This window comes from Nyctereutes procyonoides, unplaced genomic scaffold (assembly GCF_905146905.1).
Source record: "Nyctereutes procyonoides isolate TBG_1078 unplaced genomic scaffold, NYPRO_anot_genome, whole genome shotgun sequence".
In the NCBI taxonomy this organism is placed as follows: domain Eukaryota; kingdom Metazoa; phylum Chordata; class Mammalia; order Carnivora; family Canidae; genus Nyctereutes; species Nyctereutes procyonoides.
Window position 1 is genome coordinate 51,281,753 of NW_026575042.1, and position 15,381 is coordinate 51,297,133.

Sequence of the window (15,381 nt, forward strand, 5' to 3'; positions counted from 1 at the left end):
AGCTATAAAGTCGAGGCTGATGAAAAACTTGGCCAAATAACAAACATTTACATTTTTCCAGCTCTGACACAGTATACACTTAGTTAGTTTTAGAATTAATTAATTTAGAGCATAAAAGACTCTTTTAAAGGACCTAAAAATGATCCAGCTGAGGGTTTTTTAAATCTCCTTAAACTGTGGGATCCTTGGTTTAAATATCCCTCGGGAAGGCCACTGTGTAACACGAGCTGTATCACAGTTGCTCTGTTTGCAGGAAAAGGAAACGAGGAAAGAGGGGGATCTGGGGCCCTTTGAAGGGACCCCTGGCAGTTTTCAGTGAGCACAGATTGAGAACCCATGACCCCATAATACATAGGTGGTACAAGGAGATGACACGCCTCGTCTGAGGAATTGAAACTACCCAATAGTAGAATTGGGACTGAAACTCCATTCTATAAACTCTGGTTGGGCAGGATGCTGGGAGTCCGGAGTTATCACCCAGGTCCAAGTTAGCAGCGTCTCTCTTTATTATGGAAGCCGAGCACTCTCGTTGCAAAATTCCAAACCTTGCAGAAATACATACAAAATTCCAAAATTCCAAACCTTGCAGAAATACATACAAAATTCCAAAATTCCAAACCTTGCAGAAATACTTTAAAACTATGCAAGTTTCACCTTCACTCTCCACTTTTTCACCTCCATCCCCAATCAGATTCTTCAGAGAAAACTAGTGGCGATATTTTGATATGTGTCCTTCCAGAACCACCCCCTTTTATAGACACGTATGTGTAAATCCTGTTGTGTCCTCGTTCTTCTTAGCCGGCTCTGTATTTCCTTTTACCATAGTACTTAACACTTGCCAACACCCCCACATCATTTGCTTGTCATTTCTATTATTTATTGTATGTTTTTCACTACTAGAGTCATCTCTGTCAACCTAAGGATTTTGCCTGTTTTGCTCACTGACATTTCTGAAGTTCCTAGAAGGATGCTGGCATGAGTGGGCACTCAAATATTTGTAGAATTAATGACGAATGAATAGTTAGGAAGAAGAGATAGAGCAAAAATGATTTTTTTGGGGGGGTAGTGAGACTATCCTCTATGATTCTACAATGGTAGATACATCAAAATAATGTAATATTATTTATGCAAAAAAGAAATGAGCTATCAGGCCACCAAAGATGTAAAGGAAGCTTAAATGCAAGAAACCAATCTGAAAAGGCTACTTGGAAGACAGGGGCTTGGGCCACCTGGGTGGTTCCGTTGGTTAAGTGTCTGACTCTTGATTTAGACTCAAGTCATGATCTCAGGGTTGTAAGATTTAGACACACAACGGGCCTCCCACCACGAGGAGCCCCTTAAGCAATGAGCACTGCGCTCCATGGGATTCTCTGCATGGGATTTTCTCTCCCTCTTTCTCTGCCACGCCCCTGCTCTCCCCGCCCCCCTCAAATAACTAAATAAATCTTTACAAAAAAAAAAATCTTTACAAAAAAAATAAGTCTTTTACAAAAAAAAAAAAGAAATTAAGAGGTTTGATATGAGAAGGAGAATCATACTCAGAGTTTCTGAAATGGCATTATGTCTCCCACATTTGGGGCTTATTTTAACAATGGCGTAATATTTTAATGGCTGCTGGATAACCAAAGTGAATATTTCATATGAAAAATGATGTCTCCCATCAATCGATTCATTTTTAAAAGTCCATTGAATTTTTTTTTCTTAAAAAAGGAAAAAATTGATTTTATGATTTTTTACTCGTCTCTGATATAGACAAGGACAAAAATGTGAGCAGAGAAAACAGAGGCATTTGGTGTCCTTCATGTAGTTCTTTTTCACTTATTCTAAGTGGATCTGCCAACACATGACATGAGATTGTCTGCTTCAGGCCGACTTATCTGCCGTTTGTAAACACACAACTCTATGAAAATAGACTGTAACACAAATAAACACCTTCTAAATGATCACTACCGGGACTCCTGATGGCCAGTTACGTAACTGCCTGTATTTTTTGGAAACACACTTTAAAATCCTCCTTTGTCTGAGGGTTTGATGGTTGTTGTAGATCAAACAAGAGGAAATTAATTTTTTTTTTTGCCTTTTCCTATATCGTATCAAAACTCCTCACCAGCCTCACCAGCCATATAATTTCCTTTCAGTTTCCTTGGCTACCGGCTCTTCATCATAAACAGAGCTCAGAAATAGGGATTTGCTCAGTTTTTAAATGAGATTTGATGATATCCAGGGAGCATTTTGTTTCCCTACAGGGCATATACTGCCAGCTTCATGATGGAAGCAACTGGAAAAATAACATTCGCTTCTTGAAATTTCGTTTGTGGCAAGCTAGACTGGAATGGGCCCTTGTGCTGGTGGCCGTCCGTGGCTCGGGACCGTTTCGTACAGCACCGTATGCTTTGGAGTAGAGACAGGCCCCAAACAAAAAGAAGGGATGAGCATGAGCTGCACTAAAAACAGATTAAGAGACACTAACTACCGCTATAAGAACATCATGCCGTACCTTTTTATTTTAAAAATAATGCACTCGGACGAATATATTTAAGAACATGACATCTGCTACAGCAAACGACTTCGGCTCCTAAGCACTTCCTCCTCCTTTTCTCTTTCTGTGGCCACCTTTAGGGCAAGATAAGCCAAAATGAACCCCCGCACGTTTTTGCTCCGTTATGAATTTACTTTTACTTCTCTGTATCTATTAGTAAGGGCTCTTTACACCCATCCAAGGCGGGTACTACATTAGAGGAACTGGCCATTTCAAGCGTTTAGATGACTCATTTGATTCACAAGCAGATGCTCACTCCTGGATTTCCAAACAAAATGGCCCGAGTGTACGTGTGCTCACCAATTCTACACTGAACTGTTTCCTATTCGGATGAATATATTTCTCATTCATAGATATATATCAGATAAACCAACATGCAGGTTATCAGCACACCCCTTTATTCAATAGCATGGCCAGGGCATTTTTCCTTTCCTATTTGAATGGTCAAAGAAAATAAGACTTTTTCTTTTTTTCCTTTCTTTTTTTTTTTAGAAGTAGTTTTTGAACATATAATTAAATGAGAAATAAAGTTATCTGATGTTCTCTAATGGAACTTTGCAAACAGTTAAGTTGGGTATTTAAGTGTGTCCCATCTTTACCAGTGATGTGGTTGCCTGCTGGGGACCTTGCAGCTACTCTGTTGGGGATGAACAAGGGCAAGTAACCTATGGTAACTCAATCGAAGAGTTTGGAAGAGATCGTTCCAAAAGAGTTTGGAGGTCTTCCTTTTATTTATTTGTTTGTTTCATAATTAATTAAATGTTATTACTTAAATGTTTCTCAGGGGACGTTGAGGATGACTGGAAGCAGGATACGAGTGGCAGGAGAACGTTAAGGGGAGAACCTGGCCACCCTTATATCTATCTTCTTTTGACTAAAACCCACCCTGGAGAAATGGGGACTGCAGATAGGTAATCCGTGTTAGATTCCAGGGGCTCAGCCAGTTTAAGCATCTGCCTTTAGCTCAGGTCATAATCTCGGGGTCCTGGGATCAAGTTCACATCTGGATCCCTGCTCAGCAAGGGGCCTGCTTCTCCCTCTCCCTCTGTCTCTCCCCTGCTTATGCTCCTCTCTCTTTTTCACTTGCTCTCTCAAATAAATAAATTAAAATATTTCAATAAAAAAAAATTCCAAAGCACCAAGAAAAATTCTCTAGAATTTTTTCCTAACCAGGGTTATTCACACAGGTTTTTCCACACCAGGGTTCTTTTTTTTTTTTTTAATTTGCCAGATATTCTTTTAATGAGAATTATAAAAGACCAAAAACATTTTTTGCAAACTGCCTCTTTTTAAACAAATGATTTGCTTTTGATTACAAATACTGTGTAAGACGATGCCTTCTTCTGCAAAACCAATAAATACAAGAACAAATTTTAAACATGTGATTTGTCCAAGATATTTCAAAGAAAGAAAAAAAAAGCCTGATTTTTTTTCAGTATTAAAAAAAATCAGTATTCCCTAATCTTTCAAAGAATAAGTTTAAAGGTATGACTCAACTGGAGAAAGAGAGAGAGAGAGAGAGACAGAAACAGAGACCATCTTACAGCTGATTTAAATAGCTTCTGATAATTCTTCTGCTGTTACCTTTACTTTCTGGAACTTGTATCTTCTCAAAATACTTGAATGTAAAATATTTATAATGAACTGATTAATGGGGGAAAAGAAAATACGTATTGAACACATAATGTATAAACTTTACCATAAATAATTATGCATATCAAAAAGACACTAACTTCAAAAAGGTACCAAAAAAAGTGAGGAAAAACTTGAATTACAGAAAAGAAAGTCCAATTTATTTAATGAAAAACTAGAATAAAAATTAGCAAATACACACAAAAAAATATACACACACAGCAGCACTATGTATTGACTCACAAAGGGGAAAAGCAGTCGTCCAAGACCACTCAACATGGCTTGTCGGTTAAAAGAAAAAAACAAAAAACAAAAAACCCACACACACATATACACACATGCACACGCACACCAACACTTCACACAGGGACCCACTGGACCCTATCAATGAAGTGAGGCACCAAGGAGTTCGTAGTATCTTCCTATTTGCTGTTTTTCCCACTGAGATTGTGTGGGAAAGCTTGAGGATTTTCTCTGCCTCCAAATCTTAACTCTCCTCATGGATAAATGATCCTAATCCTATGATTAAAACAATCTATTTTTAGGGGGGGTGAACTTCCTCCTGAACCACTAAATGAATATCATCATCACCCCCCAGATCGGACCAACCAAGGAGAAAGAGGTAAGGACTGGCTTGGTCATTCCAACAGGAGGTTGCAAAATTTCAATAAGAAAACTTTATCTGTAATTAATTATGAAACAGCACCTACTCCTTGAAATTTTATAATTAACTTTTATTTTCGTATATTCTTATATCTGTTCAAGTTGAAAAACCACCTCATGTCGGTCTATTGGAGAAGAGACGACATTACCAGCTTTGAAATTAGCTTTCTGCAAGTCAGGCTTGCTGATATGCTCTACAGATGGGATGTATTTTCACCCAATCGGGGAATACTTCAAAGCAAACCAAAGCAGCATTGATGGGTTCTTGCAAGCTTTTATTTCATCCTTTATAGAACACTAGTGATGGGCCAGATTTTCAAGAATTTATTTCAAGATCATGCATTTTTGGATTTTTTTTTAAACCTCCAATCATTTTGGTTCACATAGAGGAATTCCAGGGATTCAGGTATTTAAAATGCCCTTGGGCTGATGAACTGAATTCCTTCAGTCTTGTAAGTAAATACAATCAGGTAGCGATGTGAGAGCATCAGTCTGACTGTAAATACCTAACTTTCCCTGCTTGGCTGACCTGTGCCCGGGCCAGAGGCCTAGAAGGCCCAGGGGAGAGTTATTGACTTGGGAATAACAGGCTCTTTCATACCCCAAATGACACTGCTGACCCAACCTCAGTAAGACCTGGGGTTTGACAATTTTTCTAGACATGATGATAGATCTGTGCTGCTGTATTTATACTCTCGCCTGTCCCCTCTGTGATTAATATCAAGCAATAATAAGATGGCTGACCGAGGCTAGGAATGGCATTTGTGACCTTGATTCACCTCATCCTGAGCTCTGCTGGGCTGTGACTAGTGAGGTTCCTGTTCTTTCAACATAGTTTATTACTAAAGTATTAGGTTGAACCATACAAAAGTGATGTTTTTGTAGGTCAAAGTGGGGGGGGGTTCAGTAAAGGTTTTTTTTTTTTTTCCATACCTATAAAACGCTACCAAAAGAACTTTTTTTTTAAATTTTTTTTCAGTATTGTTTTTTTTTCATACCTATAAAACGCTACCAAAAGAACTTCTTTTTTTAAAAATTTTTTTTTCAGTATTGGTTTTTTTTTTTCATACCTATAAAACGCTACCAAAAGAACTTCTTTAAAGGGTTGTTTTTACCATTTTCTTATGGTATAGACATCATGACATCAGTCTAAAATTATTCCTAATACTTCGTTGCTGCTGTTGTTGTGTCCTGCTATTTGTCTTTTTAACTCTAAATGTTGTGGAAGTGGTTTTTATGCTTCTTCCCTTTGTTTCTTGATTATTTTTGCATAATTCAGCAAGGAAAACCAAATATGCCTTTTTTTACACCACCAGCACATTCAACATAATATAGTTTCTAAGCCTAAATCTTTCTTCAATAAATTTTTAAGGAAAGAAATGTGATATTGTTGAGCTGAGTGATCTCGTGACAGCCAAGCAAAACTGTGTCAGCCAGATGACTGCTGGCATTCTCCTGAGTGGTTTACACAATCTCTGGAATAATAACAACACGTCCCCTGCAGTCAGCGTGAGTCCTTTCTTGGTAGATGTATTCACAGTGAATCATATAAATCTTCAATCCCTCACACATATCTCTGTGCAAGGAATTTTCCGGGAACTTCCAGGAAATTATAAAAATGTGAATAAATTCCAAAATGTCAACTTAAAAAAAATATACTCAGCTCTAGGTCACTCCTGGTAGGAAACATCAGAAGAAAGTATCTTTTGATTTTTGTTTGTTTTTAGTAAAGATGATGGATCCATTCAATATTTTGGAGGAAAAAATCCAAAGCACCCTCAAACCCCCCAAATAATTCAAGGCAATAAGAAATATGTGTTTTTGACAACTAGATGCTTGAAGTAACTGCAGGACCTCCACACATTTTCACAACATTAAAAGTCACTGCATAACACAGCTTCAATGCTTTAAGCCACATTTAAAAAAGAAAACTATTCTAGCAGATGGAAGTATGGCTGACTTTATATTTGCTACAAACTTCCTCTTTTAAGCTGGGAAATTCACTTAACCCCTTTTATATTAAATCCTCTAACCTGTGCATTAAATACATAGAGTATTAGTGAAGCGGGAAATCATAAAGACTTTATGTTGAGTTTTATTGATTTTAGTTATTCCCAAATCTTGCTATACCTAATTATCTAAAACTTATGTTGAAAGAAATGTTTAAAAAAAATAAAAATAAAACTTATGTTGAATATGAGCAATACCACTTTTACTGTCACCATCAAAAAAAAGAGTTTCAAGAATCTTAATCAATGAATTAATGTAAACACCTCTGAAAATGTCAGATTCTAAAGATCCAGACGATATTTGTCTTTACCAAATGCTTGAATCTCCCTTTCCCTTTGTTAGCACAAGAATAGTCTTTCCTCTGCTTCAAAATGGGAGAAGGGATAGTTAGTAGAGTATGGAAAAATAGGGCCTTCCTAGTACCGTCCGCTTAGGTGACCGCCAGCTGGTGGAAGAATATGAACTGGAATCATCATCTTTTTGCTGCGTTTCTTTCTGGAAGATACGCTGTCTAGCTTTCTCAATGTGGATGTAGCCAGTGAAGAGCTGTCGTGTCCAACAAGAGGGCTAAGGACCTTCATCTTAATCTCCAGGGAGTAGCTTGCCTGCTAACTGAGAGAGACTCTAGGAAAAGCCTAATTAGCCGATAATGCCTTCAAAACATCCCAACCTGTTCAACCCACTCTCAGAGGATGAGCTTGCCCCAGGCACTCTTCCAGCTTACTACCTGTGCCTCAGACCTACCTACCATCTTTTCCAGGACCAGGGCACAAAACTTAAGAAGCACGAGAAAATTTAGTAGTCAAAATAAGTAATATTTTTTAAAAATCAAAATTAATACAAAAAGTTCACCATGAACAAAAGACCAAAATCGTAAACGGAAACATGATCAACATTACTCCTTGCTCCTTTTGCCTCTGCTCCAACATGGCTTCGCAAGACATACTGATCTTGTCTCTACGTCAAATTTTACCGAGTTTTTTTGGCACCTTCTTCAACTGTGCGCCTAAGGGAAGTCCTGGTTCCTGGCCTCTCTTTCTTTGTTCTCTGTTTTCTGACTAGCTCCCACTCTCACTGGTTCCTGACATACATCACCTCCCAATTCACTCTTTTCTTTCTATTAGCTTCAAGAGGCCAGGGATTGTGACTGTGTGAACCTCACCGAAAGCTGAATTGTTAGCACAGTGCCTGGCACACAGTCACTGATTCATAAGTGCTGTTGAATGATTGGGAGAAAAATCTCCTGAAGCTCAATGCTGTGCGTGGCTTCCTTCCATGGTTACCTGGTTAGAAAAATGTCACTGGCTGGACCCCTACACCAGAGCTTGCTTTAGGTAACACAGACCCTTTCTAGGATTTTCCTAAACACTAGGGACAGAAAGCCAGGAACAATATAAATTGAGGTTTAAGAAAAATCAGAGTTGGTGAACTTAAGTGCACCTCATGGATTCAAACAGAAATTAAAAAGATGATTGACCTTATTAGGGGGAGAAAAAAGCAATTAAAATACTGTTAGGGTGTTGTTTCAAGCAATCTATTTTGCAAAAAATTCCAGGGTATGGCAATTTTTATGATTTGAGCTTTTTTTTTTTTTTTTTTTTGGCCCAGCGATGTCTGAAATTTCTCAAAGTTAGGGTATTCAGAGCACATACCTTCAATGGTACACTGATCAGGGACTGGAATCTTCTTTCTGATTTCCACAGCATATGCTTTTACCTTGCTGAAGTTTTCCTTTAAATGCAAGTAGAGCTTATCTTGGTATTCTACAGGACTTGCAGTTGTTTCTGGAGTTTCTTCCTGGCAGTTTTCTGTAACTGTTTCTGGCAAATTCTCTGATTCTGTGTACACAATAGTTGGGTGTGAAACTGTAGAGTTTCCCAGCTGCGATCTGTCAGAGTTTGCCTTAAAGGGCGACTTGTCATTTCCTTGGCTAAGTGGGTCTGTTTCTGAAACAAAGATGCTGGCTGGCACATCTTCACTCTCTACAACTTCTCCATCGTCTGGACTCAGGCTCTTTGTTAGCACGGTGTGCAAAGCCAAGCTCTTTGACCTGCAGTACAAGCAAGAAGCCAAGACAGGTAAAGAGGTTGAGCTAGCATCCACTGAGAAGGAAAAGAAAGGATAATGATGGTGGGAAAAATTACTTCCTTTAGAGTGTGAAACCGAAAATTGGTGCTCTTAAGAGATTTGATAAAAACACAGACCAGCGACAAGTTATGTAATAAGCCAACGCTTTGAAGATCTAGGCCACCTCTAAAAACAGATTTAAAAATCAATTTCATGGCAAAACTAACTGGAAAATGGCAGACTTACATAGTTATATATATATATATATATTTTTTTTCCCTATGTCTGCTTCTGCTTTTTCATCAGAAAACAAGAGAGGCTTTTGAAGTCATTCTCGATAGAGCACATTTATGTTTAAAAAAGTATTTTTAGGGCAGCCCGGGTGGCTCAGCGGTTTAGCGCTGCCTTCAGCCCAGGGCCTGATCCTGGAGACCTGGGATCGAGTCCCACATCGGGATCCCTACATGGAGCCTGCTTCTCCCTCTGCCTGTGCCTTTGCCTCTCTCTCTCGCTCTCATAAAAACTTTCTAAAAAATAAAAAAAATAAAAAAGTATTTTTAAAAAATAAGCCATAGGTTTGTTTTCCTTTTGTGTTCTCCTTTTAGCATAGCAAGCTTCTTTGGATAATGGACACATGGTGAATGCCATTTCATTCATGAAAAGATGGGGCTTCCGGTGCTATAGGAAAATATTTAAAAACCACCTCACAACAGTGTGATAACAAAACCAGTAGCAAACATGAAGTGCATACTTAACAACAACAACAACAAAAAAAACAAACACCCATGGAAAATTCATACCTGTTAAATCTAATCTCTTTTCTTTCTTCCTTAGAAAACTGGCCCAAACTGTATCTTCTGATAGAGCTAGGAGTATTGCTCTCAACATTTATTTTGTCTTCAAAAGCCTGTATTTTAACTTGCAGCTTTTCATGGTCTTCATTTTCAGCCAAAGTGAGCTTGATTTCTTCCAGCTTCTCAGGGAATGCAACCTCAGTACTGGGGTTTTTCCTGAAGGAATAAAAATTGCATTAGATGGTAGTCACATATACCTGCAGAACAGTGTTACTGTCTATTTAACTGCTTCTTATTCAAAACAGAAAAATTTACCCAATGAATTTATTATTAGTCACTTAGCAAATATTTCTTAAATAACTACAATGCACATAATTTTATTTTTTTAGATTTTAAAGTAATCTCTATACCCAATGTGGGGCTTGAACTCACAACCCCAAGATCAAGAGTTACATGCTCCACCCACTGAGCCAGGTGCCCCCCAATTTTTTTTTAAAGAAAATTATATTTGTTCTAGTTTCCAACATCTATATCATTTCTGTGGCAGGAAATGTGCTCATTGTGGCCACCATCACGGCCAGCCCATCATGGAGGCCTCCCATGTACCTTTTCCTGGCCTATCTCTTCTTTACTGATGGTTGCTATTCTTCTATAAATATCCCTAAACTGATTATAGATTTACTCTATGAAAGACCATCCTATTGAATGAGTGTATGACCTGAATCTTTGGAGAACATTTCTTTGGAGCTGCTGACACCATCCTACCTAGTGTGATGGCCTCTGTTATGTGGCCATCTGCAAGCCGTTGTGTTATACAACTATCATGCACTGGCGGATGTGTGGCCTGCTAGTTGGAGTGGTGTGGGTGGGAGGCTTTCTTCATGCAACCACATAGATCCTCTTCATTCTGATTATCCTTCTATAACCCTAACATCACAGATCACTCTATGTGTGATTTGAACCCTTTGCTCAATCTTGCCCGCACTGATACCCAACTCTTTGTTGCAGCCAACAGTGGATTGATCTATGTGCTAAACTTCCTTTTCTTTTAAAAAGATTTTATTATTTGAGTATAGTTGACACACCATGTTACATTAGTTTCAGGCGAACAACGGACATAGATCTTTGAAATTGTTTCTATAGCTTCTTCTGCCAGAAGTCTATAAACATTGGAGCGTGTGCCAAATTTACATTAGAAGGATTTTTTGAAGAATTCAGAGAATAAAAAGCAGTTTTTATGGTTATCTACTATATTCTTATCCAGTTCTACAAAAGCACAGCTTTCATATGAAATTCATGCCAGACATTTTTTAGAAATATGTTAAGAGATAATTTGTGCTGAAATTGATAGAATAAGAACATTTCAAATGGACTGTGTAAACTCATGGTTTTGTTAATTTTATGACAATCAGTGTGACTCTTTTATGTTATGAAATAAGAAAAATCTTTCTGAATTTTAATATGTTGGAGGAAAGAGATTTTCCATGAATGATATTAATAGTTCCAACCATCTTTTTTACAGTAAAATTTATAAAGCACTTTGTGAGTCATTAAAATGATCTTCTTTAAGGCAGGGGTTGTTTGCAGAATAACTTTGGAACTCCTCTAAGGCCTTAGATAGAGTAGGGCCTTAACATAGGGCCTTAGAGTAAGAGTCCACAGATAAGCTGTAGAAATGGTTCACTGATGCTCACCGAATGCTATATGATTACAGAAAATGTAGTGTGTATTTATCTTCCTTCACCTGCCTGAGCCAGCCTAGAGCTACTTTAATTTTTATTTAACGATCACTATCAAGCATATCATATAGGGTTACTAATTCTTTCTTTATAAATGTAGGGTTAATAATCCCTAGAAATTCATTCATTAGATGGCTTAATGTTTCTGAAGTTTTGTCTATGTGTATTTCCTCAGCCCTCTTTACCATTTTTCCTAGAAGTTGATGAAAAGAGCCTCAAACATACAAAACAATCCTGGCTTTTTCAAACATTATGGCTATTGTCCCCAAAGGGTCAAGGTAAACCTGGCATTGTACATAGGTGAGAGTGAGAAAATACAATTTTGATTTTTTTCATGGCACTGCTTTTTAGGGAAAACTAACATGAAAGTGCTGGTGACAGTTTTGTTTTCAATTACATTCCAGCCATTCTGGGGCCATGTGTGTGGTGGGCACTGGGAAAGGTTGGTTGGCAGCTTTCCTGGGTGGCCTAGAGAGGGGTACTGGCTTTGAGGGAGGGCTCATAGTTTTCAGGCCCTCAGTTTTTAAAATTCCCATTAGTCCAGCCCATGGACAGACATAAATAGTGCCATTGGGAAAGCAAGTAGATCATTCCATAAGTAACTAGGATATTGTTTATTGTCTGATAAGAAATTGCTGAAAAAACTTAAATACATATTTATATAATTTTCATAGGCCTCCTATAGTTTTGCATACATAATGCAGAATTTATTATCCATGCCACACTTTGCTGAAATATACATGGATAGATTTTCAGAATCAGTATATGGGAATAAAGGCTAATCATGAACATGTTTCCCTTTATGACACATATGATACTGGCTGCCCACAAACAGATGGGAGGTTTTGACATCTTCCAGCCAGATGATTCTAAAAACTGAACTTTTACTCCCACTACAAACAAAGATACTACTATCACTGGATGGTATTTTACAAACCATGATGATTATCAAGATCCAGCGGGACTTCTGGGGAACATGGTGGAATAGGAAGATCCTAAGCTCACCTCGTCTCAAGGATACAATTAGGTAACACCCACATCAGCGTAAATAACCCAGAAAATGACCTGGCAGAACAGACTCTCCATAGCTAAATGTAGAGACGAGGCCACATTGAAGAGGGCGGGCAGGGTAGAGACATGGTGGGGGCTAAGTGGACCCATAGGACTATCCATGGAAAAGGGAACACCATGGGCACGAAGAAAAGAAACAGACCCTTAAACCAAACAAATACCCTTGGCATGGGAAACCCATACACGTAAAATGAATCTCCATAATATCTGGCTTTGGAAACCACAGGGGACTAATTTCATGAGTTCTTACAATGAAGGCTTAAACCCTGAACTTTAAAAATCAGCAGGCTCCACTCTGGGAGAGCCAGAGGGCAAGAGGAAACTGAGTTCCTGCCCTTAAGGAGACAGAACAACAAACAGCTCTGCTACAACAAAGAAGTAGCAGGTACAGCATAGAAGTAGCAGTTTGAAAAATGTTTGGTGTATACAGGAAGACTTATTTACTAATCTCAGAGCATGTGAGGGAAGGGCAGAAATGTTCAGCAGACTTCTCCAGGAACAAAGGAGCTGACAACCACCATTTCCCTCCCATGAACCCCAGCCTAGACACACGGACACCTGTAAGAACCAGCAAAGCACAAACATTCCTCACGTAATTTGCTAACTGCATGCCCCATCCCTTCCTGTAGACATGCCCCCTCTAGTTCTGCTGCAGTTTTCTAAAGCAACTCAGGGTCTGCTCCCACAACACTCCTGCACAAACCATGTCAACATCAAAAGTTCCATCCTCACATTCTCCTGCAGACCTACCCACAATGGGCTGGGGGCAGACCTCTGGTCTGAATGCTAGCTGCCAATAAACCTTCTCAGGGGACAATACAGCAAAAGCACACTGCTGATCATTTCTACTGCATCTCTGGCAAAATCCTTGTCTGATTCAACTCAAGACTGAGGCAGACCCAAACTGACCAATAACAACAACACAGGGACCAAACGCTGCCCACAACAGGCAAAGAGAGACAGGGATGAAAGCAAAAGTGGCTCAGACAAAATAGTAGGGCACTTGCAATACACATAAGAGACACCACTGAATTAACAAATTCTGGTGAACAGGAGACATTGCACTGCAGGGCACTACACAACCTCTTTTTATGAGGCCACTACTTTAAAGAGGAGGAAATGAGACTGACTTTCTTAACATATAGAAAAAGCACAGAAAGGGGCACCTGGGTGGCTCGACCAGTTAAGTGTCTAACTCTTGGTTTCAGCTCAAATCAAGATCTGATAGGTCATGAGATCGAGCCCCATACTGGGCTTCACACTCAGTGAGGAATCTGCTTGAAAGATTCTCTCCCTCTGCCCTTCCACTCACTCTCTCTCAAATAAAGAAAGCTTTAAAAAAAGAAAATAAACACAGTTAGACAAAATGAGGAGACAAGGGAATATGTTCCCAATGAAGAACAGGACAAAATCACAGCAAGCAAGCTAAATGAGAGATGAGTAATATGCCTGATAAGGAATTTAAAGTAATAGTCATAAAGAAAGAAAAGAGTAGAGGACTCATTGAAACCCTTAACAAAGAGACAGGAAACATAAGAAAGAATCAGTCAGAGATGAAGAACTCAATAACTGAAAGTAAAAATATACTAGAGGGAATAAATAGTAGACTAGAAGAGCAGAAGAATGGATAGGCAACCTGGAGGACAGAGTAATGGAAAGCAACCAAGCTGAAGAGGAGAGAGAAGAAATGATAATAATAATAATAATAATAATAATAATAATAATAAAAAGACTTAGAGAACTCTACAACACCATCACACATTGTAACATTTACATGATAGGGATACCAGAAGGAGAGGAGAGAGAAAAGGGGGCAAAAATTTTATTTTAAGAAATAATAGCTGAAAATTTCCCAACCTGAGGAAGGAAACAGAAATCCAGAACCAGTAGGCACAGAGAACTCCCAAGAAAACCAACCCAAGGAGTTCCACTCAAAGACATATGGTAATTTAAATGGCAAAAAGTAGTGAAAAAGAATTTTAAAAGCAGCAAGAGGAAAGAAAACATTACATACAAGGGGAACTCTAGAAGGCTATCAGCTGATTTTTCAGCAGAAACTTTAAGGGCTAAAAGAAAGTGGCATAATATATTCAGAGTGTTGAAAGGAAAAAAAAAAAACACAACAACTGAGAATACTCTTTTCAGCAAGTCTATCATTCAGAATAGAAGGAGAGATAAAAGAGTTTCCCAAACAAAACCTAAAGGAATTCATGACCACTAAACTAGTCTGACAAGAAATGTTAAAGAGGACTCTTTTAATGGAAAGGAAAGGATATAAGTAGGAGTAAGAGAAGCAGGAAACACAAGAAACAGTAAAATTCATTTTATCTATAAAAATCAGTCAAGCAACTGATAAAATAAAAGGATATAAAATTTGACACTGTATACCTAAAACAGAGGGATAGAGGAGTAAAAACGGTTTTAAACTTACTTGGCCGTCAACTTAATATAGATTGCTAAATGCATAAGATATTATATACAACCTAATGGTAACCACAAATCAAAAACCTGTAATAGATATGAAAAAAGAGCAAGGAATCCAAGTGTCTTATTAAAGAAAATCAGCAAGCCATGAGAGGAGGGCAAGAGAAGAAAGGAACAGAGAAAAACTACAAAAACAACCATGAAACAAGTAACAAAATGGCAATAAGTATATTCCTATCAATAACTACTTTGAGTATAAGTGGACCAAACACCCTAATCAAACGACATTGGAGTGGAAAAAGAAATAAGACCCATCTATATGCTGCTTATAAGAGACTTACTTCAGACTTAAAGACACATGCAGACGGAACATGAAGGGATACAAAAGCATTTATCATGCAAACAGAAGTTGAAAGAAAGCCAGAGTAGCAATACTTATATA

At 38.3% G+C, this 15,381-nt stretch overlaps 1 protein-coding gene across 2 annotated transcripts in view; it reads right to left on the minus strand.

Annotated features, from left to right (window-relative positions):
* Positions 1-15,381, minus strand: part of VEPH1 (ventricular zone expressed PH domain containing 1) — a 223,136-nt gene that overhangs the window by 99,251 nt on the left and 108,504 nt on the right. For both annotated transcript variants that reach the window (XM_055321784.1, XM_055321783.1), the window contains exons 7-8: positions 9,712-9,921; positions 8,497-8,894 (exon numbers count right to left, since the gene is read on the minus strand). In XM_055321784.1, coding sequence (XP_055177759.1) covers positions 8,497-8,894; positions 9,712-9,921 — 608 coding nt within the window. The remainder of the gene's footprint in view (positions 1-8,496; positions 8,895-9,711; positions 9,922-15,381) is intronic.